General features: G+C 35.9%; 1 protein-coding gene across 23 annotated transcripts in view; it reads right to left on the minus strand.

The window, feature by feature from the left end:
- The window catches only part of CCDC7 (coiled-coil domain containing 7), a 463,736-nt gene that overhangs the window by 423,827 nt on the left and 13,690 nt on the right, over nucleotides 1–26,219 (minus strand). For 22 of the 23 annotated variants that reach the window (XM_070601703.1, XM_070601701.1, XM_070601699.1 and 19 more), the window contains 2 exons: nucleotides 5,535–5,555; nucleotides 5,162–5,194 (listed from right to left, as the gene is read on the minus strand). In XM_070601703.1, coding sequence (XP_070457804.1) covers nucleotides 5,162–5,194; nucleotides 5,535–5,555 — 54 coding nt within the window. Of the gene's footprint in view, nucleotides 1–5,161; nucleotides 5,195–5,534; nucleotides 5,556–9,728; nucleotides 9,799–26,219 lie in introns of those variants that run through there. The other variant, XM_070601709.1, reaches the window with a different exon arrangement.

Here is a 26,219-nt window from a genome sequence, read left to right on the forward strand (position 1 = left end):
ACCACATTAACAAAATAAAGAATAAAAATCACAGGATCATCTCAATAGATGCAGAGAAAGCAACTGACAAGATATAGCATGCATTTATGATAAAAACCCTGAATAAAATGGGTATGGAAGGAAATTACCTCAACATAATAAAGACGCTATGTGACAAACCCACAGCTAATATCATTCTCAACAGAGAAAAACTGAAAGCTATCTCTCTAATAACAGGAACCAGACAAGGATGCCCACTTTCACCACTCTTATTTAACATAGTATTGGAAGTCCTATCTAGAACAATCAGGCAAGAAAAAAAAATAAAAGGGATACAAATTGGAAAGGAAGAAGTAAAACTGTCACCATTCGCAGATGATTATTTTATATATAGAAAACCCTAAAGAATCCACCAAGAAACTTTTAATTAATAAATGAATATGAAGTTGCAGGATACAAAATCAACACTCAAAAATAAGTTGCGTTTTTATATACTAACAAGGAAGCAGCAAAAAGAGAAATTAATATAATACCATTTACACTTGCAACAAAAACAATAAAATATCTAGGAATAAACTTAATCGAAGAGGTGAAAAATTGGTACACTGAAAACTATAAAACATGGTTGAAAGAAATTGAAGAAGACACACAGAAATTGAGGGATATTCCATGCTCTTGGATTGGAAGAATAAACAAATGTCCATACTTGCTAAAGCAATCTACAGATTCAATGGAATCCCTATCAATGTTCTAACGACATTTTTCACAGAAATAGAACAAAGAATCCTAAAATTTATATGGAACAACAAAGGACTCCGAATAGCCAAAGGAACCCTGAGAAAAAAGAACAAAGCTGGAGGTATCACACTCCCTGATTTCAAAATATAATACAAAGCCATAGTAACCAGAAGCAGTGTGGTACTGGCACAAAAGCAGGCACACAGATGGAACAGAATCAAGAGCCCAGAAATAAACCCACATGTTTATGGACAACTAACATTCAACAAAGGAGCCAAGAGCATACAAGGGAGAAATGAAAGTCTCTTCAATAAATAGTGTTGGGAAAACTGGATTGCCATACTCAAAAGAATGAAAGTAGACCATTATTTTACACCATACACAAAAATTAACTCAAATATATTAAAGACTTGAATGTAAGACCTAAAATCATGAAACTTCTAGAAGAAAACACAGGCGGCACGCTCTTTGACATCAGTCTTAGCAGCATATTTTCAAGTACGATGTCTGACCAGACATGGGAAACAATAGGAAAAATAAACAAGTGGGACTACATCAAACTAAAAAGCTTCTGCACAGCAAACCAAACCATCAACAAGACGAAAAGACAGCCTAACGATAGGGAGAATATATTTGCAAACCATATATTTGATAAAGGGTTAATATCGAAAAGATATAAAGAACTCATACATCTCAACAACAAAAACATTAACAACCCAATTAAAAAATGGGCAAAAGATCTGAACATTTCTCCAAAGAAGATATACAGATGTCCAACAGGCACATTAAAGGATGTTTAACATCACTAACTAATAGGGAAATGCAAATCAAAACCACAGTGAGATATCACCTCACTCCCCTCAGAATGGTTATAATTAACAAGACAGGAAACAACAAGTGTCAGAAAGGATGTGGAGAGAAGGGAACTCTCATATAGTGCTGGTGGGAATGAAAACCATTGCAGCCACTATGGAAAACAGTATGCAGAGTCCTCAAAAAATTATGAATAGAGCTACCATACAATCCAGCTATTCCACTGCTGAATATTTATCCAGAGACCGTGAAAACACAAATGTGTAAAGATATATGCACCCCTATGTTCACCGCAGCATTATTCACCATAGCCAAGACTTGGAAGCAACATAGGTGCCCACCAGAGGATGAATGGATAAAGAAGATGTGGTATTTATACACGATGGACTACTACTCAGCCATAAAAAAGGATGAAATCTGGCCATTTGTGACAACATGGATGGACCTGGAGGGTATTATGCTAAGCAAAATAAGTCAGAAGGAGAAAGTCAAATACCACACGATCTCACTCATAAATAGAACATAAAAACAACAAGAAACAAACACATAGACATTGGATTGGCAGTTACTAAAGTGGAAGAAGGAAGGGAGAAGGGTGACAGAGGTGATTAGGCACATGTGTATGGTGATGGATTGTAATTAGTCTTTGGATGGTGAACATGATGTAATTTACACAGAAATTGAAATATAATGATGTACACCCTAAATGTAATGTTATAAACCAATGTTACCACAATAAAAATAAAGAAAGAAAAAAGAAAGAAAATAAAAATGAAGAAGTGATCAACACTGTAAACTATGGCTGGGGTAAAGAAAATTGCCTGTTGAATTTAACAACATATAAATTGTGGAAAACCATACAAAAAGTTTTCTTTGTTATGAGAACACAATCCAGTCTGGGTAGGCTGAGAAATGCTTTGGAAATAAGAACGGAGTATACAGTAAATTAGTTCTGAACCTGTAAATTATGGTCCTCAGCTCAACTGTTAAGGTTTTACAGAAAATCTATAAACAACTCTGTTTCATTTGATATTCCTAGTTGGCTCTTTCAAAGAAAGAATGTCCAGGTTATCCCCTTCACTAGGTGCCAATTTATCAGTTGACAAACACTTTTTCAAAAGATAATTCAACCAGTTTCATTGTGCCTAAACTATCTACAAGTTTTTTTCTCTCTTCTCTTTTATAAATCTTGATTTTTGCATTTATTCCCTGAAAATAATCCACTAGCGATTTCCTTCATGTGAGTAAATCTGCATACAAAATAGTTTTTAAAAATTGGTTATGAAAGGCAAAAGAGAAATAAGCCTATAACTGGAGGGGAATGTAGCATCAAATTAAAGAGACAATAGCATAGTTAAAAAATTGAGCATAAAGATACCTGCACCCCCATGCTCATTGCAGCATTATACACAATAGCCAAGACTTGGAAGCAACCTAGGTGCCCAAGAAGGGATGAATGGATAAAGAAGATGTGACATTTATACACAATGGAACACTACTCAGCCATAAGAAATTATGAAATCTGGCCATTTGTGACAACATGGATGGACCTTGAGGGTATTATGCTGAGTGAAATAAATCAGAGGGAGAAAGTCAAATACCATATGATCTCACTCATAAGTAGAAGACAAAAACAACGACAAACAAACACATAGCAATGCAGATTGCATTGGTGGTTACCATGGGGGAAGGAGGGGAGGGCAAAAGGGGCGATTAGGCTCCCATGTGAGGGGATGGACTATAATTAGTTTTGGGGCAGTGAACATGATGTAATCTACACAGAATTCGAAATATATTATGATGTACATCCGAAAGCTATATAATGTTATAATCCAATATTACTGCAATTAAAAAAAATTAAAAAAATTTTGAAAGGAAGGACACAACTGAATTGGAAAAATGTAATATATAAGAGAGAATGATTAATCAAATTTATTAAGATAAGAGGAGACAAGATTCAAAACAGAGGTAAAGAATGAGTCTTATGCAGAAGGTGGAACAGTATCTCTGTTTAACAAGAGGAAAGGAAGATAGAATGAGTACAGATGTAAATAACTTTTCGTTTGGCAGCAGTAATTGAAGGCATTCTAACCAGCGGCTTGTATTTCAAGCATTTCAAGTGAATGGGTGAGAGTGAAGATGAAAATGAGACAGGGGGTGGAGGCATTGAGATGATGGCTGAAAAGGGTTGAAGTTCATTTCAGAAATGCAATAGAATTGCCAGGCAGTATTTAGAGTAATTGTGTCTGACCTATTGTGTCACTTCCTTCAGCAATGTTTCACAGCTACGCTCTAGGCCCAAAGAATAGATAATTGCATTTATTCAGTGTTAAGTTTTGTTAGACAAGTGCAATGAAAAGAGCAAGAGGTAAAGGAGATTAGGAAGTTAAGAAATTCACTGCAATAAAGTACATAGTCTCCAGGCTGAAAAGGAAGATGAGTAAAAAGACTGCAAGAAGATACAGGAATAAATGAACTGGTGGTCTTGATGAAGTCAAAGAGTGGCCAGAGCAGAAATTAAAGTAATAATTGGAAAGACAGAAATCTGCAGTTCAAGAATGAGTTGCCTGAATTAGTAATTTTTAAAATAACGCAATTTGGTTAATGATAAGATCCAGAGTGTGACTGAAGTGGGGGCCAGAGGTAAAGATGGGCACTAGAGCTTCGGAGATGAGGAAGTAAAATAACCGAGAGGCCAGGGTTGGGATGGATCTTGCACATTGACAGGAAAAAGTGTAAAAAGAAGAGAGTGAGATAAATCCATGAATAAAATAGATTAACGAGGTTGGTAGATGAAAATAAGAAGGCAGAAGGTAAGCAGAATTGCCCAGGTTGCAAAGAAGTACACATTTTACAAGAGTGCGGGGGAGTGGTAGACTTCACTCCAATCCTACTTCTCTGGAAAGATAATGACCAATCTACTACAGTCAAGAAAGAACTACCACACTCTCCCATTGTCAGCCATATCTGTCCTAAAGCAAGGAGTGTATACGCCATGACAGTCTTCTACTCTGAGGCCAGAGGTAAAATAACAAAAGGTGCTAGAAGACAGTTACAATTTCTATTTTTACTCTTTAATTTTATATCCTAAATATATGAATCTCTTTAATTTAAAGTACCTGGGCTTCAGGAGTGTTTAATTGGGCTAAACTGTAAGTATAACCAAGGGAGAACTAGAATAATTCTATAAATCACTGAAGCTACCCTGGAAATCATTCTGCTATTTTAACAGCACACGTAGTCTTTTTCAAAACAGAATTAAAATCCCCTAAGGTTAGAGACCAGTCTTTCTCAAACTGGTGGAAAAGCACCTGAAAATCCAAAGTACAAAAAATAGCACTAAAATAACATTAAATTTAAATATATATATATAATTTTATGAGTAAAAATATATCAGGGAAAGAATAATAATGAAATTTCCACTAATCAATTTTAGGAGACAATGTGTCAAACTCAGAGCATACCAGATGTATACAAGAATGTAGTATGTAAATCACCCATGTATTCTTTCTCTACCTAAATCAAAAGATTATAACCAAGATACTCAAAAACTTTTAACTTATACTTCAAATTAGTTTTCAAATGAGACAAAATATTAGTTTAATTAACAACTGAGAACTGTTTTACTTACCTCTTCCATCTGATTGACCTGTCGCTGAAACCACTTAAATAAAAAAGGAACAGAAAAAAAATAGTTATTGACAGGTTAAATTTCTGCAGTGAAATAAGTGGGTACACACACACGTGTGTGTGTGTGTGTGTGTTTATGTGCATGTGTGGGAATCCTTGTCTTTCAAATATTAGTCCTGAACCAAACCTCATTTATCCTAGGGTTCAGAATGGGGCTAATGTAACATGCAACTGGAACATAAAATTTTTAAATATAGATAACAGCAAGTTTGAGAGTTCTTGTTACTTCTTCAAAATTTAGAAACCTCTTCTTCATTTATATGCATTTATGTATTAAATTTTAGTAGGCTTAAACTGCAATATATTAAACATACCTTAAAAAGAGATTCCAAAATCTGGAAAACAAAGTTTTAATTAAAACAGTTAAAAATAAAATTCTTCACAATGTATTTTATGACAAAATATTTGTCTTTTGCAATTCTCAATCACAAAAATGCACAAGTTACTAAAATAAAACTATAAGTTTATAATCCAAAATGATATTTTAATATTTACAGATAGAGTTTTAGTAGATCTTGCATTAGACAACTCAGTTCTGGAAAAAAAATTACATCCTTATAGATCTATATTGAGACTTAAAATAAGTCACATATATGATTTCATATATTTTCTTAATATAGGTAAGGAATAAAATTTAAATTCCCCTCGGAAAAGCATTGGTTTTTTTCCATATAGCTGAGAGTACCATAACGAAAAGCACTATGTCTTACCATCATTACCTCTTCAATATAACGTTGCTCTGCTAAAGGGCCTAAAAATCAAGATATAAAAACTATACTACTGCTTGATATTTTTAATGGAAAATGCAAAGAACTGGTTTGGGAGATTGAGAGAGAAACTAAATATGCAAAACCAATCACACAGTCCAAAACACTAATATTTACCACTTAGAAAATGTAATGTTAAAGTTATTACATTTGCCACAAAAAAAACAAACTCACTCTATCACATCCAGAAAAAAGATGTGAATTACATTATTAAAGAAAAACATTACTTCATGCATTCAGGCAGGAAAAAAACTTTCTTAACTGAAAAATCAGGCTGGTCTAAAATTTCTCTTCTGCAACACTAATTCTAGAGGAATAGTTCGAAAAGTGTGATCCCAAAACCAACGGCATCAGCATCACCTAAACAATCATATTTGTTAGCAATGCATATTCTCAGGCCCAAGCTCAGCTTACTGAATCAAAAAATCTGGGAGTAGGGCCAGCAACTTGCGTTTTAACTAGCCCTCCCATTGATTTCTCGGCATGCTGAAGTTTGAGAATCACTGCGCTAAATATTAAAAAAGCTTAAGTCTGAGCAAAAAGGGCTGAGACAGTTAAGAAAACATGCCAAAGCAAATTAATGTCCATGTCTAAAGGAAAACATTTTCAGCTATATAATGATTTAGAAAGTAATGTCCACTAAGGCACACTACCTTGGAATAAAGTCATTCTTTCCTCTATCAAGAGATATTCCAAGGTTCTCACAACCTCCTTTGCTATCTCAGAAGATGATGGGAAATGCTAGTATATATCAATTCATCCACTCATTGTAGCCAGAGTTCATAAACTACTTAAACAGCTCTCAACTACTGAGGAAACCCACACCATCAGTTACTGGTACTGCTCAATCTAGAAAATTATTGATAAAAATAAGCAGAAAATGAAAAATGACCAGACGTGAGGAAAACCCACATTAGACAAATAACACTAAATAGAAAGAGAAACCTCTACAAAACTCTGAAGCAACATCTATAAAGTTCCTAGAGAAAATATTAAACCTCTATTCTAAAGATATTATCATTTGTGTAAGCCAAAATGAAACTATTTTCAGAAATTTAAAGATTTAGAAACTATCTCATCATACATTCTAACATAGCAAAACAAAACATTAACCTTAGAAAAATGAACACAAGAAAAAATAATAAGCAAATTATCCAGTAAGTACCCTACTCTAAAAAATTGTTGTTAATGGAGCTGGCATTTAATATGGTTGTTATAAAAAGTTTCTTAAAGAGAAGATGGCATAATATTTTTTTAAAAAAGTAATAACATCTGAAACTAACATTCCAGATAGGTATACTAGCCATAGCCATTAGCCACAGTCATAGAAGCCAAGAGAAGAGCATTTTAAGAAAAACAAAATGGTCAACAATGTCAAATTTGCTGAGGAGTCTAGAAAGGTGTACAATGAATGTAACACCACGGGGGTTATTACTATCATTAGAGGGATAGTTCAATGGACTTTGGGGGCAAAAGTCAAAGTGAAGTATAGATGAACACGAGAAAAATGAACATAAGTATAGGAATTTTTTTCAAGAGGACTGTTTGGGAAGGTAGAACAATACAGGGAAGTACTAGAAGGAAATGCGCACTGAATGGAAAGGTTTTATAAAACCTTGTTTAAAACAAACATTTTATTTTTTCTATGATGTTAACAAGCCATAATCACATCCCCTGGTTACTAAAAATTACTAAAATCAGAGAATATATTTTGATGTATTTATGGACTCTTTGTATTTCCTCCTCTGTGAAATGCTTTTTTATTTCCTTGGAACATTTTGCATTGTTTATCTTATACTTATTGATAGGCAAATGTTATCTATATATTGTGGATAATCCTTTGTCAGTTATATGCAAACCGAATATGTCCCCCTATTTGAAACTTCTCTTGCACCTCTCTTTATGAGTTTTTTACACAACAGAGGTTTTAATTTTAATATAATTGAATTTATCAATCTTTCCTTTTATGACATATTTTGTTTTGTATTCATTCTTTGCTCCAGGTTATAAAGACAGCCTCCTATATTTGTTTCTAAATATGTTATTGTTTCTTCTATTACATTTAGGTTTTTAATCCATCAGAAAATGACTTTTGTATATACTCTAAAGTAGGATCAACTTTTGGGTTTTACGTTATAAATAACCAATTGTCCCAGAGACATTTATTATACATGGCTCTGCCAATAAAATTTTCTTTGTATGGAAGGGTCTATTTCTGAGCCTTTATTCAATTCCGTTGGTCTATCTAGCCTTGCACCAAAAGCACACAATTATAATTAACATAGCTTTATAATTAATCTTGATATCTGTTAGATCAAGTCCTCTCACTCATCCATTTTTCTTCGGAACTCACTTCGTTATTCTTGGTCCACTGAACTTCTATATAAAATTCAGAATCAGTTGTAAATTTGCACCCCCAAAAATGTACTAAGGTATTTAGGGAGTGATGACAGCAAAAATGGAGGAATAGGGAACTCCAAGGGTCTATCCTCCACAGAAACACCAAAAAAGAAAGAGCAAAAATTGTCACAGTCAACTTTGTCAAAACTCTAGAAAATGGTCAAGGCTTTACAGGAACCAAATAAGGCTGGATCAAGAAAAATGCAGCTTAAATACCATAGGAGAATTTTGCGGCATTTTAAGAGCCTTGCCAAACCCCCCCCCCACCCCCACCCCCAGTACACGGGCAGTCGTAAAGATGGCAGCCTCCATTCATGGAGTGGGTATGTGGTTCCAGAGGAAACAGAGTGGACCTATTCCCAAGGAATTATGTTGTCTGTTTTGACCTGTCTGGACATTTCCTGAAGGACCTGCAGCTTTTGTCTTTGTTTCATCTAACTTAGAAGTCTCTCAAAGCAGAAAACCGGCTAAGTAAAGGGCATTTCTCAAAAACACTGAAAGAAAAATGAAAAGACACTGTTCCCTGAAGAAAAAGAATATGGTTGTGGCAAACAATATACATGTCAAAGCCTAGGACAAAAAGCTAGAGAGAGAGTTACTTTGAAAAATAAGGGTCTGAAAACCTCCCATGTATTAGCAGGAATTGAGTAAGCCACATACTTGCCCAGAGCAGAACTCATGCTCAGAAAATATCTGAATATATATTAAATTTTCACCTCTGGCTGATCTTTAGCTCAGTGAAACCAGAAAATGAAGGCTAAGGCAGAGTTATAAACAGCCTGGTAAGCTTTGAAAGAGTACCCAACAAAGAGCCAATCTTCAAAGACCAGGAGAATATTTTTTTCTCCTCTTCTTAATTTTTTTGTGGCTCTAATAATTCAAGGCAATCTCTGTCAAACCCATTAGCTAACCACAAGTTATAGGAACAGAGACTTGAGAGAGGAAATACAACAAAGAATATAGACTTCAAAAATAAATAGTATAGACTTCTGGTTTCCACTCTGGCATGGAAGGAGCCTGCATTCATCACTCTGTCCTAACAATAAGTAAAAAGTTGAACAAAGTAAAAATCAACAACTCTTCTTAGATCCACCACAGAGTTAAGGCAAACCATGACCCCTAACATTGGAGAGACAGACAGGCTATACTTAGAGTTACAAATTACTAGAGCAGAAATTGGGGAGACCAAACATCCAGCAGAACCAGTACGAGGACAGGAAAATCTAAACTGTAAATGATGAATTTCTGGAGGCTCAGTGTAGACAAGTTTGAGAGTTAAAAACTGCAGAGTAGGGAGGGGGAGTTTTTAGGGGTTTCTTTAAAAACTAAACATACCCTTACCATATGATCTAGCAATTGTGCTTCTTGGTGTTTACTCAAATGAGTCGAAAACTTATGTCCATACAAAAACCTGCCGACAGAAATTTATAGCAGCTTTATTCATAATTGTTAAAACTGGGAAGCAACCCAGATGTCATTCAGTAAGTGAATGGATAAACATACTGGTACAACTATACAATGGATTATTATTCTGCACTAAAAAAATGAGCTATTAATTCAAGAAAAGACATGGAGCAATCTTAAATCTATATTACAAAGTGAAAGAAGCCAATCCAATGAAGCTACATCATGTATGATTCGAACTGTATGAAATTCTGGAAAAGGAAAACTAGGAAGATGTAAAAAGATCAGTGGCCGCCAGGGACTGGAGGTGGGTAGAGGGGCGAAAAGTGGAGCACAGATGATTTTTAGGGCAGTGTATGATACTATAATTGCAGATACATGCCATTATATATTAGTTCAAACCCATAGAATGTACAACACCAAGAGGAACCCTTAAGTAAACTATAGGCTTTGAGTGATAAAGATCTGTCAATATAGGTTCATAGATCATAAAAAACATACCACTTTGGTGTATGATGTTGATAGTAGGGGAAGCTGTGCATGTGTGGGGATAGGAGGTATATGAGAACTCTCTGTACTATCTGCACAATTTTGCGGAGAACATAAAATTGCTCTAAAAAACAAAGTCTATTAAAAAAATAATAGTTTATAAAAGTACTAAACAAACAACCAGAACTCACAGCAAGAAATGAAAACAAAGTTTGAGAGAGGAAACAATCTGATGTCCAGAGTTACCACATTATAATATTCAAAATGTCTAGTTTATAAAAAAAATAATGAAGCATTAATGAAACAAGAAACTATGGCTTATTCATAGGAAAAAATAAACAGACACTGTCCCTGAGTAAGCTCATACATTGGACTTAATAGATAAAAATTTTAAATCTACTGTCTTAAATATGCTCAAAGAGCTAAAGGAAATCATACACAAGGAATTGAAGGAAACAAGGAACAGTATTTCAACAAATATCAATAAAGATATAGAAATTATAAAAAGGAACCAAATTCTAGAAATGAAAAATTCAATAACTGAACAAAGAGAGTAACAATTTAAATAAAAATTTCACTAGAGAGTTTCAACAGCAGATTTGAGCAGGCAAAAGAAAGAATCAGTGAATTTAAAGACAGGTCAATTGAAATTATCCAGTCTAAGAAGAAGAAAGAAAAACAAAGGGATAAAAAAGGAACAGAGCCTAAGAGACCTATGGAATATAGTAAAGCATATCAACAGAGACATAACAGAGGTCCCAGGAGAGGAGAGAGAAAAGGGAGCAGAAAGAATATTTGAAGAAATAATGACTGAAAACTCTCCAAATTTGATAAAAGATATGGATCTACATATAAAAATCCTAGTAGAATAAATACAAAAAGATTCATACCAAGACACACTATAATCAAACTGTTGAGAGCCAAATAGAAAATCTTGAACACAGCAAGAGAGAAGTGATACATTCTGTACAAGGGTGCGTCAATAAAATTAATAGCTGACTTCTCCTCAGAAATCATAGAAGCCAACAGGTAGTGGAATGGCATATTTTTAATGCAATTAATGAAGAAAACTATATACCAAGAATTATATATCTTTCAAAAATGAAGGGGAATTTAAGACATTCCCAGACTTTTTAAAAGTTCATCTCTGGAAGATTTGCCATACAAGAAATGCTAAAATGAAAGGACAGTAAACAGTAACTCAAAGCCATATGAAGAAATAAAAACTTTGTCAGGGATAACCATGTAGTTAAATATTAAATGCAAAAAATAGTGTATTTTTGGTTTTTAAATCCTATTTTTTCTATGTGATAGGAAAGACAAAAGTATAAAGCAATAATTATAAATCTATGTAATTGAGCACACAATGTATAAAGATCCAATTATGACAAATAACTAAAAGGGAAAGGATGAAGCTATATAAAAACAGATATTTTGTATGGTTTTGAAGTAGACAGTATTAATTCAAAGTATACTATTATAAGTTCACAATGCTGGTTGTAACCCTAAGGTAACCACTAAATAAATAATTTAAAATATATAAAAAAGGGAAATAAGAAAAGAATCAAAACAGTATACTACCAAAAAAAATCAATTAAGCCAAACAGAAGGAATTAATGGAGGAAATGAGGAAAAAAGAAAAAAGAAAGTATGACATACAGGAAAAAAATAGCAAAATGGCAGAAATATATCCTCCATGATAGGTAGTTACTTTAAATATAGATTAAACTCTGCAAGCAAAAAGCAGAGATTGACAGAATTGGCTTTTTTGATGATCTAACTATATGTTGTCTACAAGAGACTCATTCTGGATCCAGACACAAATAGGTTGAAAGTAAAAGGACAGATAAAGATATTCTACGCAAATAGTAACCAAAAAAAGCTAGCATGGTGATAAAAATATCAGACATAACTGTATTTAAGTCAAAAACCATTACAAGAGACAAAGATTGACATTATATATTGAAAAGGGTCAATTCATCATAAAGATATAACATTTATATATGCTGCAAACAACAGTCACAAATATATGAAGCAAACAAGACAGAACTGAAGTAAGAAAAAGACACTTCTACAATAATATTCACAGAAGTCAATACCCCACTTTCAATATAGAAAGAATATCCAGATAGAAGAACAACAGGGAATTAAAGGACTTGAGCAATACTAGACCAACTGAGACCAACGGATATATGTAGAACACTCCACCCAACAACACAATACACATTCTTCTCAAGTGGACATGGAATATGCTCCAGGATAGACCATATGTTTAATCACAAAACAAGTCTCAATACATGTAAAAGATCTAAATAATACAAAGTATCTTCTCTGACCACAATGGAATAAAGGTAGGGCTCAACAACAAAAGAAAAACAAAAATTCACAAATATGTGAAAATTAAACAGACTCTTAACCAACTAATGAGAGAAAGAGGACATCACAAGGGAAAAATCAGAAAATATTTAGAGATTAATGAGAATAAAAGCATAACCTACCACAATTTAAGGGCTGCAGCAAAAGCAGTGTCTAGAGGAAATTGTATAGCTGTAAATGCCTACATTCAAAGAAGAAAGATCTCACACCAATAACTTAACTTTATACCTGAAAGAAGTATAAAAAGAGAAGTAAATTAAACCCAAAGGTAGGAAAAGAAAAATAAAGCTTATAGATAAATGAAACAGAAACTAGAAGATCAATAGAGAGAATTGATGTAACCAATAGTTGGTTCTTTGAAAAGATCAACAAAATTGGAAAACCTTAAGACACTGATGAAACAAATTGAAGAAGACACAAATAAATGGAAAGATATTCTGTGCTCATGAATTGGAAGAATTAATACTCTTAAAATGTCCAGACTACCCAAATTAATCTACAGATTCAATCAAATCTCTGTCAAAATTCCAATGGCCAGAGACATCTTGAGAAAGAAGAAACCATCACACTCCCTTATTTCAAACTATATTACAAAGCTATAGTAATCAAAACAGCATGGTATTGATATAAAAACAGACATGTAGATCAATAGAACAGAATAGAGACCAAGAAATAAACCCACATATATATGATTAATTAACTTACAATAGAGAAGCAAATAATATACAATAGGCACAGATGTTAGCTCAGGGCCAATCTTCCTCAGCAAAAAGAGGAGGATTGGTGGCAGATGTTAGCTCAGGGCTAATATTCTTAAAAAAAAAGAATAAGGCAAGAGAGGGTCCAGCCTGGTAGTGTAGTGGTTAAGATCAGCACAGTCTGCCTCGGTGGCCCACGTTCATGGGTTCAGATCCTGGGCGAGGACCTACACCACTCATCAAGCCATGCTGTGAAGGTGTCCCACATACAAAATAGAGGAAGACAGGCACAGATGTCAACTCAGGGCCACTCTTCCTCAAGCAAAAAGAGGAAGATTGGCTACAGGTGTTAGCTCAGAGCCACTCTTCCTAACCAAAAGAAAAAACAAAACAAAAAAGACAAGAGATGTGTTGACAAGGATGTGGAGAAACAGGAACCCTTGTGCACTGTTGATAGTAATGTAAACTGGTGCAGCCACTATGGAAAACAGTACAGAAATTCATCAAAAATTAAAAATAGAACTATCATATGATCCAGCAATTCCACTTCTGGGTATTTGTCTGAAGAAAATGAAAACACTGACTCAAAAAGATATACACAACTCCATGTTCAATGCAGCATTATTTACAATAGCCAAGATATGGAAACAATGTAAGTGTCCATCAATGGATGAGTGGATAAAGAAAATGTAGTATACGTGTGTGTGTATACACATATAATGGAATATCATTCAGCTAAAAAAAAAGAATGAAATCTTGGGGCTGGCCCCATGGCCGAGTGGTTAAGTTCACGCGCTCTGCTGCAGGCGGCCCAGTGTTTCGTTGGTTCGAATCCTGGGCGCGGACATGGCACTGCTCATCAGACCACGCTGAGGCAGCGTCCCACATGCCACAACTAGAAGAACCCACAACGAAGAATACACAACTATGTACCAGGGGGCTTTGGGGAGAAAAAGGAAAAAATAAAATCTTTAAAAAAAAAAAAAAAAAAGAATGAAATCTTGACATTTGTGACAACATGGATGAACCTTGAGGGCATTATGCTAGGTGAAACGAGTCAGACAGAGAAAGACAAATATTGTATGATCTCACTTATATGTGGTAGCAAAAACAAAATAAAACCAAAAACCAAGCTCATAGATCAAATATATTGTGGTTGCCAGAGGTAGGGGGTGGGAGAAGAGGAAAATGGGTGAAGAAGGTCAAAACATACAAACTTCTAGTTATAAAATAAATAAGTCATGGGGATGTAATGTAGAGTATGGTGACTACAGTTAATAATACTGTATTGCATATTTGTAAGTTGCTAAAAGAGTAAATCTTAAAAGTTCACATCACAAGAAAAAAAATTGTGCAACTAAGGATAGTGATGGATGTCAACTAGACTTATTTGGTGATCATTTTACAATATATACAAATATCCAATTATGTTGTACACCTGAAACTAATATAATGTTATATGTCAATTATACTTAAATAAAAAAAATTGGCAAACCTTCAGCTAAACTGACTAAGAAAAAGAGGGAAGACTCAAATTACTAAAATCAAAAATGAGACATTACTACTGACCTTAAAGAAATAAAAAAGTATTATAAGAGAACACTATGAACAATTGTATGGCAACAAATTAGATAACCCAGATGAAATGGAAAAATTCCTAGAAACACATAAAATACCAAAATTGATGTAAGAAGAAATAGAAAATCTGACTAGACCTCTAACAAGTAAAGATAATAAATAAGTAATCAAAAACCTCCCAACAAAGAAAATCCCAGGAGGAGATGGCTTCACTGATGAATTCCACAAAACATTTAAAGAACTGATACCAATTCTTTTCAAATTCTTCCCAAAAACAGAAGGGGAGGAAACAATTCCTAACTCATTCTATGTGGCCAGCTCTGATAGCAAGGCCAGGCAAAGACATCAGAGCATAACTACAGACCAATATCTCTTATGAATATAGGTGCAAAAATCCTCAATAAATAATAGCAAATCAAATTAAGCAGCAGATTAAAATGATTATACATCATGACCAAGTGAGATTTATTCCTGGAACGTAAGGGTGGTTCAACATACAAAAATCAATCAATATAATACATCACATTAATAAAACGAAGGAAAAAAAACACATGGTCATCTCAGTTGAGTGGAAAGCACATTTGACAAAATCCAACACAATTTCATGATGAAAAACAAAAAATAAAAACATGCAACAAACTATGAATAGGAAAAACTTCCTCAGCATGATAAACGGCATTTATGAAAATACCACAGCTAACATCATACTTAAATGGTGAAGGGCTGAAAAATCTTCCCTTAAGATCAGGAACAAGATAAGGATGCCCACTTTAGCACTTCTGTTCAACACTGAACTAGAAGTTCTAGCCAGGGCAATTGGGCAAGAAAAAGAAACAAAAGGCATCCAAATTGGGAAGGAAGAAGTAAAACTATCTCTAGTCACAAACGACATGATCTTATGTACATAAAATCCTAGCTAATCCACATCAAAAAAGATTAGAGCTAATAAATTCAGTAAAGTTGCCAGATGCAAAATCAGTTGTATTTCTATACACTAGCAATGAACAATCTGAAAATAAAATTAACAAAACAATTCCCATTACAATAGCATCAAAAAAATAAAATACTTAGAAATAATTTTAACCAAGGAGTTGCAATCTTTGTACACTGAAAACTACAAAATGTTGCTAAAAGAAATTAAACACTAAATAAATGGAAAGATGTCTCATGTTCTGGATTGGAAGACTTAATATTGTCAAGATGGCAATACTTCCCCAGTTGATCTACAGATTCAATTCCTATCAAAATCTCAACAGGCTTCTTTGCAAACATGGAAAAGCCAATCCTAAAATTCATATGGAATTGCAAAAGGCAAAATAATGCTTAAAAAGAACAAAGAGGGGGCCAGCCTGGTGGCATAGTGGTTAAGTTGGCACACTCCACTTTGGAAGCCCAGGGTTCACAGGTTCAGATTCCAGGCACGGACCCAGCACCACTCATCAAGTCACACTGTGGCAGCATCCTACATAAAATAGAGGAAGATTGGCACAGATGCCAGCTCAGCAACAATCTTCCTCAAGCCAAAAAAGAGGAATACCAGCAACAGATGTTAGCTCAGGGCCAATCTTCCTCACACACAAAAAAAAGAACAAAGATTCACAGTTCCCCATTTCAAAATTTACTACAAAGTTACAGTAAGTCAGAAAAGTTTAGTATTTGTGTAAGGATAGATATACACACATCAAAGGAACAGAAATGAGAGCATGGAAATAAAGTCATATGTTTACAGTCAACTGATTTCAACAAAAGTGCCAAGAAAAGTGGGGAAAGAAGAGTTTCTTCAAAAAATGGCACTGGGACAACTGGAAATACTCATGCAAAACAATGAAGTTGCACCCCTATTTCATGCCTTATACTAAAATGCACTCAAAACAGGAAAAAGATCTAAATGTGAGAGATAAAACTATTAAATTGTTAAAAGAAAACATATGGGTAAATATTCATGATCTTAGTTTTGGCAATGGAGTCTTAGACATGACACCAAAAGCTCAAGCAATGAAAGAAAAAACAGATAAATTGGACTTCAGCAAAATTAAAACTTTTGTGGATCAAAGAATATTACCAAAACTTAAAGACAATCTACAGAATAGTAAAAAATATTTGCAAATCATGTATCTGATGAGGGATTTGTATCCCGAATATATAAAGTACCCTTACAGCTCAATAGTAAAAAGATATATAATCCAATTAAAATACAAGGAAAGGACTGAATAGACATTTCTCCAAAGAAAATATACAAAGAATCAACAAGAACATGATCATTAGTATCATTCGTCAGTAGGGAAATAAAAATCAAAACCACAATGAGGTATCACTTTACTTATATCCACTAGGATGGCCATAATGAAAAAAAACAGAAAATAACAAATATTGGTGATAATGTGGAGAAAATGGAACTCTTGTACATCACCATTGGGAACGTAAAATGGTGTAGTCACTGTGGAAAAAGTTTGATAGCATTATGGACTAAAATGTGTCCCATCAAAATTCATATGTTGAAGTCCCAGTCCCTAGTATCTGAGAATGTATTTGGTGATAAGGTCCTTAAGAGGTGATTAAGATAAAAGGAGGCCATTAGGGTGAGGCCTTAATCCAATATGACTGATCTTCCTCTAAGAGAGAGAGACACCAGAGGCACACGGAGTGATGACCATGTGAAGCAGCAGCAAGAGGGCAGCCGTCAACAAGCCAAGGAGAGAGGCTCCAGAGGAAACCAATCCTGCTTGCACCTCGATATTTGACTTCCAGCCTCCAGAACTATGAGAAAATAAATTTCTGTTGTTTAAGCCACGTAGTTTGTGATTTTTTTTTTTTATGGAAGCTCTAGCAAACTAACAAAAGTAGTTCCTCAAAGTTAGACATAGAATTACTATATAACCCAGCAAGTCCATTCCTAAGTATATATCAAAAGAATTGAAAACAGGTATTCAAACAAGTACTTATACACAAATGTTCACAGTAGCACAATTCACAATAGCCAAAAAGTATAAATATCCCAAATGTCCATCAACAGATGAATGTATAAACAAAATGTGGATATAGAAGAGGGATACCATCAAGACGGCAACATAGGTCATTTCTGACTTCAGTCCCCCTCACAAAAACACCAATCAAGAACCATCCATAACATCATTGTGAAGATCCTAGAACACAGGGGTGAGGCTGAAGCACACCTCTGGACCACAGAGACCAAGTAGGACTTCATTAGAAGGGTAAGAAGAGCAGCTTCACTCTGACCACATCATCCCTCCCCAGGCTGGCACAGTGCCACACCAAGAGGGCACCCATGGGCCTATGGTTCCTCCAGTAAGAAAGAGAGCCCAAGGTGGACATTCAGCTCCCCCAGCATCTTGGGTCGCTTCCCAGGAGACCCAGTGAGGTCTCACCTCACGGGGATTGTGGAGGGAATCTGTAGGGCTTAACTACTGCAGATCAGATTGCAACAGAGAAGTGGGGTGGGGCTGACAGCAATCAGCACTTGGAGCATGGCAGACTGAGTCCCTACTTATAGCAGCATCAAAGTGGAAATCCCAACCAGCACCCAAGATGGTGGCCCCATCTGATCAGACAACTTGGTGCACAGTTCTGCCTGATTAAGGACCCTAAACAATGAGCATTGCTGGCCTTGGAACCTGTGGACCACAGAGACCAAGACACCTCTTGTCATTGCCCTGCCTGAGCAGGGAAGCTAATTCACAATTCCACCTACTACTGAATGTATCCCCTCCCCCTGCCCTGCTCAATCAGGAAGCCTGGCTGAAACACCTGGAAAGGTGCATAGCCCAGCAGCACTCAAGCAGAGAGCCCAGCCAGTGGTTCTGCCCAACAGCAGAGCCAGGACAGTGGCCCTGTCTGACCAGGGTACCTGGTCCACAGCTCTGCCTGATTCAGGACCCTAAACAATGGGTACTGTCAGCCTTGGAGTCTACTCTGCTGCCCTGCCTGGGCAAGGAAGCTAATTCATAGCCCTCTCTAATGCTGAGTGCTGCCCCCAACACAATCAGGAAACCTAGCCAGAGTATTTGAAAAGATAAGCATCCTAGCAACTTGAGTAAAGAGGCTGGCATGTGCTCTGTTCATTTGCAGAGGTAAACCAGTGGCCCTGAATGAGCAGGGGACTTAGTGCACAGTTCTGCATGATTCAGGTCCCCAAACAATGAGCTGTACTGGCCTTGGGGACTGCTCTGCTCTGCTACCCCACCCAGATAGTGAAGCTAATGCATAACCCCACCTACTGCTGAGTATAGTACCCAGTTCCACCCAATTAGGAAGCCCAATCAAAGAATTCAGGCAACTATGGAGCCCATTCTACAGCTGTGCTAAGGAAGGGACCCAAGCTAGCAATCCTATCCAGCTGTTCCTGGCAAATGGCAATTCCCCCAACCTCAGAGCTCAGGCAGTGACCTCATCCAAAAATAGACCCCAGTGGCAAGCGCCACCTGCCCAAGGATGCTACCAGCTGACCTATCCAGAGCCCCAAGTTGAACAGACTGGTGAAGGACTGTATCTTCCAAAGCAAACCTGTAAAGTCTGGAAGAGGAGGCCACTTACTCAAATGTCTAGATACCAATGCAAAGTATCAAGGATCACAAAAAAATTAGATAAATATGACATCACCAAAGGAAACTAAAAAGGCTCCAATAACTGACCCTAAAGAAATGGAGAACAATGAACTATCTGACAAAGAATTCGGAATAATTCTCTTAAAGAAGTTTAGTGAACTTTAAGAACAAACACAACTAAATGAAATTAGGAAAACAATACATGAACAAAAGAAATAGAAACCATGAAAAAAAAAAACAGAAATCCTACAGCTGCAGAATACAATGACGGAAGTAAAGAGTTCAATAGAGAGCTTCAACAGCAGATGTAACTAGGCAGAAGCATCAGTGAACTAGAATAAAGGTCATTTGAAATTATCCAGTCAGAGGAGCAACAAGAAAAAAGAATGAAAAAGGGTGATGAAAGCCTATAGGCTTTATAGGACACCAGTAAAAAAGAAAACAATATACATATTAAGAGAATCCCAGAAGAGAAGAAAAAGAAAAATACATAGAAAGTATATTTAAAGCAAAAATGGGAGAATTTGGAAGACAGGAGTGTACGAAGATTCTGAACTTGCCTCCTCCCATAGTCACAACAAACCTAAAACTACTGTGGCAAAATTTCCTCTGAGAGAGATCTGGAAACTGGATAAAAAGAAATCCCACAATAAGGGACAACACAGAGAGGGGTGGAAGAGGCAGAGATACAGCCCTGCTGAGGAAAAATGTACACCCTAGCCACGACATTTCATGATCAGGAGTGATCTCAGAGATATAGAATTTTTCCCAGAGGAGCAGGGAGTTCAAGCTCCACATTACACACTCCAGCCCTTAGATCCAGCACAAGAGAGACTAGATCCCAAAATAACTAGCTTAGAAAAACAAAGGAGAATATGCACAGGAAAACTATAGAACTTCAGGGAAAGGAAAACCTGCTCTTAAAGGGCCCACACACAGACTTACTCAACACTGAAACCAGCACAAAAACACCAGACAGAAAAGTGCATAGTTTATTGGTAAAAGAGACTCACTTACTAAGATGAGAGCACATCCTGGAGATACAGGAAGTGTTTGGGCTCACCCCCCGCCTCAGGGACTGAGACATGGGTGGCAGCCATTACTGTGACCTAGTTCAGCTATGCTGACACAGATGCTGGCAGACACCATTGGAATCCTTCCTCTAGCCTGTTAGTGCAGGGGTGTGCTCCGCCCACTAGAGCACCTGAGGTAATCAAGTACAGCCAAGCAGCACAGGCAGCATGCCCTAGAGACTGGCCACACCCACCAGCAAGCTCACAGCAGACTTGTACCAGTGGGCCTCGTAAACAGCCACACAGGGGATCTGTCCCAACTACCAACACCTTAAATGGTTGTGTGTTGCCAATCTGCCCCACCCATTAGCACACTTGAAGCAGCTGTGCAGTGCAGGGCTACACAGCCAGTATGTGCCAGAGGCCTGCCCCAACCAAAAGCAACATGCCACAGCTACATGCCACAAAGCTAACCACACCAGAGGCCTGCCCACCCATCAACATATCCAAGGCAGCTGAGGACTGCAGGAGCATACAGCCAGCCACACCAGGGGCCTGCAGCAGTTCTGTATCCCTGGGCCTAACAACCAGCCACAGTGGGGGCCTGACTTGCTCACCAGCAAAACCATGGTAGTTGTGTGCTACCAGACCTTGCAGCCAGCTGTGCCAGGAGCTTTCCCCACCCAATAACGTGTCCATAGCAGCTACATGTGCCCAGACCTCACAACCAGCTGGCCCAGGGGCCACCTCAGCCTACCCACACACCTGCAGCAACAGCAACCCCACCAAAACATAAGGGCACATGCAGTCCACAAAGGGGACCCCCCTGGAGCATTTGGCATGGGTGACAAGAAAGGAGCATGCTGCTGGGCCCCATAAGACACCTCCTACATAAAGCCACATTTCCAAAATTGTGTGACATATACATAGAAATAAGCACAGAGAAGTAGGCAAAATGATGAGACAAAGGAATATGTTCCAAATAAAAGAACAGGACAAACCCTCAAAAAAAGAACTAAATGAAACAGAGTAAACAATCTGCCTGATAAAGAGTACAAACTAATGATCATTAGGATGCTCACTGAACTGAGGAGAAGAATAGATGAACACAGTTAGAACTTCAACAAAGAATTAGGAAACATAAGAAAGAACCAATCAGAGCTGAAGAACACAACAAAGGAAATGAAAAATACACTAGAGTGAATCAAAAGCAGAATAGATGACACAAAAGAATGAATCAGTGATCTGGACAAAAGAGTAGAGGAAATCACCCAAGTAGGACAAAAAAAAAAGAAAAAAGAATTTAAAAGAATGAGAACAGGTCTAAGGCACTTCTGGGACAACATCAAGCATGCTAACATTCACATTATAGGTGTCCTAGTAAGACAAAAGAAAACAAAGGAGCAGAGAACTTATTTGAAGAAAGAATAGCTGAAAAATTCCCTAACCTGGGAAAGGAAACAGACATCCAAGTACAGGAAGCACAGAGAATACCAAACAAGATGAACCCAAAGAGGCCCACACCAAGACACATTATAATTATAAATGTCAAAAATTAAAGATGAAGAGAGAGTCCTAAAAGCTGCAAGAGAAAAGCAACAAGTTGCATGCAAAGGAAAATCCCATAAGGCTACCAGCTGATTTCTCAGCAGAAATCTTACAGGCTAGAAGGGAGTGGCACCATATATTTAAAATGTTGAAAGGAAAAAACCTACAACCAAAAATACTCTATCGAGCAAGGTTATCATTCAGAATGGAAGGAGAGAGAAAGAGTTTTCCAGACAAGCAAAAACTAAAGGAGTTCATCACCACCAAACTGGCCTTAGAAGAAATGTTAAAGAGACTTATTTAAGTGAAAAAGAAAAGGCCGGAAACAGGAATAAGAAAATTATCAAAGAAACAATATCATTGGGTAAAGGTAAATGTACAGTAAAAGTAATAGATCAACCACCTATAAAGCTACTATGAAGGTCAAAAGACAAAAGTACTCAAATCATCTATGTCTATAACAAGAGGTTAAGGGATACACAAAAATAAAACAGGCAAAATATGATGTCAAAAACATAAAATATTGGGTTGTGGAGTAAAAGCGAAAGGCTTTTAGTAAGAGCTCAAACTTAAGAGACCATCAACTTAGTACAGATTGCTATTTACATAGGCTATTATATATGAACCTCACAGTAACCACAAACCAAATACCTATAATAAACACACAAAAACTAAAGATAAAGGAACCCAAACATAACACTAAAGAAAGCCATCAAATCACAAGGGAAGAGAGCAAGAGAAGAAGAAAGGAACAGAGAAGAACTATAAAAACATCCAGGAAAAAAGTAACAAAATGGCAACAAGTACATACTGGTCAATAGTTAATTTTAATGTAAAGGGACTAAATGTTCCAATCAAAAGACACAGGGTGGCTAAGGCCCATACATATGCTGCACACAAGAGATACACTTCAGACCTAAAGACACAAACTGAAAGTGAACGGATGGAAAAAGATATTCCAAGCAAATGGAAATCAAAAGAAAGCTGGAGTAGCAATACTTATATCAGTAAAATAGACTTTACTTATATCAGTAAAATAGACTTTAAAACAAAAACTGAGATAAGAGAGAAAGAAGAGCACTACATAATGACAAAGGGAACAATCCAACAAGAAAATATAATGCTTGTAAATATCTATGTGCACAATATAAGAGCACCTAAATACATAAAGCAAATATTAACAGACATAAAAGAAATTGACAGTAACACAATAATAGGAGGAGACTTTAACACTCCACTTACATCAATGGATAGATCATCCACACAGAAGATCAATAAGAAAACATCGGCCTTAAATGACACATTAGAGCAGATGGATTCAGCAGATATATACAGAACATCCCATCCAAAGACTGAAAAATACACATTCTTTTTGAATGCACATGGAACGTTCTCCAGGATAGAAACATATTAGGCCACAAAACAAGTCTCAATAAATTTAAGATTGAAATAATATCAGGTATCTTTTCCAACCACAACGGTATGAAACTAGAAATCAACTACAAGAAGAAAGTTGGAAAAGTCATAAATATGTGGAGATTAAACAAAGTGCTATAACAATTACTAAGTCAATGACTAAATCAAAAGAGAAGTTAAAAAATACCCAGAGACAAGTGAAATTGAAAATATGACATACTAAAATCTATGGAATACAGCAAAAGTGGCACTAAGAGGGAAGTTTATAGCAATGCAGGCCTACCTTTCTTGTTCAAAAAACAAGAAAAATCTCAAATAAACAATCTAACATTACATCTAAAGGAAGTAGAAAAAGAAGAACAGATGAAGCCCAAAATTAGTAGAAGGAAGAAAATAAAAATCAGAGCAGAAATAAATGAAATAAAGACTAAAAAGACAGAAAAGATCAACGAAACCAAAAGCTGGTTCTTTGAAAAGATAAACAAAACTGACAAACCCTTAGGTAGACTCACTAAAAGAAAAAGAGAGAAGGCTCTAATAAATAAAATCAGAAATAAAAGAGAAGAAATTACAATGGACACCAATTGCAATACATTTGGTGTATTACAAACAATTGTATACACCAATTGCTGTATACAATTGTACAACTATAATACAGATAATTATAAGACAAATATAAACAATTATAAGAGAATCCTACAAAAAACTATGTGCCAACAAATTGGATAACCTAGAAGAAATGGATAAACTCTTAGAATCATACAATCTCCCAAAACTGAAACAAGAATAAATAGAGAATCTGACTAGACCAATCACAAGAGATCAAAACAGTAATCAAAAATTTCCCAGAAACAAAAGTCCAAAAAGAACAGGACAAGAAGGCTTCTACGGTAAATTCTAACAAACATTCAAAGAAGATTTAATACCTATCCTTCTCAAAATATTCCAAAAAATTGAGGATAAGGGGATGTTTCCTAACTCATTTTACAAGGCCAACATTACCCTGATACAAAACCAGATAAGGGGAACACAAAAAAGCAAAATTACAGGCCGATATCACTGATGAACATAGATGCAAAAATCCTCAACAAAATATTAACAAATTGAATACAGCAATCCATTAAAAGGATCACACACCATGATCAATTGGAATTTATTCCAGGGACGCAGGGATGGTTCAACATCCAAAAGTCAATGTGACACACCACACTAACAAAAAAATCACATGATCATCTCAATAGATGCAGAGAAAGCATTTGACAAGATTCAACACCCATTTATGATAAAAAAAAAAAAAACTTTCAATAAAATGGGAATAGAAAGGAAAGTACCTCAACATAACAAAAGCCATATACAACAACCCCACTGCCAACATCATACTCAATGGTAAAAAACTGAAACCTATTTCTCTAAGAACAGGAACAAGACAATGATCCCCTGTCACTACTCTTATTCAACATAGTATTGGAAGTGCTAGTCAGTGCAAACAGGCAGGAAAAAGAACTAAAATGGATAAAAACTGGAAAGGAGAAGTAAAACTGTCACTATTTGTGGATGACAGGATTCTATACATAGAAAACCCTAAAGACTCCACCAAAAAAACTATTAGAAATAATCAACAACTACAGTAAAGTTATAGGCTACAAAAACCAACACACAAAAATCAGTCTCATTTCTACACATGAACAACAAACCAGCAGAAAGAGAAAGCAAGAATACAATCCCATTCACAATCACAACAAAAAGAATAAAATACCTAGGAATAAATTTAACCAAGGAGGTGAAAGACCAGTACACTGTAAACTATAAGACATTATTGGAAGAAATTGAAGAAGACATAAAGAAATGGAAAGATATTCCATACTCATGGATTGGAAGAATTAACCATAATTAAAATGTCCACATTACCTATAGCAATCTACATATTCAATGTAATCCCAATCAGAATCACAATGGCATTTTTCACAGAAATAGAACATAGAAGACTACAATTTCTATGAAACAACAGAAGAACCAGAATAGCCAAAGCAATCCTGTAAAAAAGAACAAAGCTGAAGGTATCACACTCCCTGAATTCAAAATATACTACAAAGCTATAGTAATGGAAACAGCATGGTAGTGGCACAAAAAGAGACAAGACACACAGATCAATGGAAGAGAACTGATCCTAGAAATAAACCGACACATTTATGGACAGCTAATTTTTGACAAAAGAACCAGGGAACACACAATGGAGAAAGGAAAGTGTCTTCAATAAATGGTGGAAAAACTGGAGAACCACATGCAAAAGAATGAAAGTAGACTACTACCTTGGACAATACACAAAAATTAACTCAAAATGGGATTGAAGACTTGAATGTAAGACCTGACACCACAAAACTCCTAAAAAAAACATAGGCAGTATGCTGTTTAACATTGGTCTTAGTAGTATCTTTTTGAATACCATGTCTTCTCAGGCAAAGGAAACAGAAGAAAAAATAACTGGGACTACATCAAACTAAAAAGCTCCACACAGCAATTTAACCATCAGGAAAATGTAAAAACAACCTACCAATCAGGAGACAATATTTGCAAATCATATATCCAATAAGGGGTTAATATCCAAAATATATAAAGACCTCATACAACTCAACAACAAAGAAACAACCCAATCAAAAACAGGGTAAAGGATATAAACAGACATTTTTCCAAAGAAGATATATATATGGTCAACAGGCACATGAAAAGATGTTCAACATCACTAATTAT

Source organism: Equus przewalskii, chromosome 30, assembly GCF_037783145.1.
Source record: "Equus przewalskii isolate Varuska chromosome 30, EquPr2, whole genome shotgun sequence".
In the NCBI taxonomy this organism is placed as follows: Eukaryota; Metazoa; Chordata; class Mammalia; order Perissodactyla; family Equidae; genus Equus; species Equus przewalskii.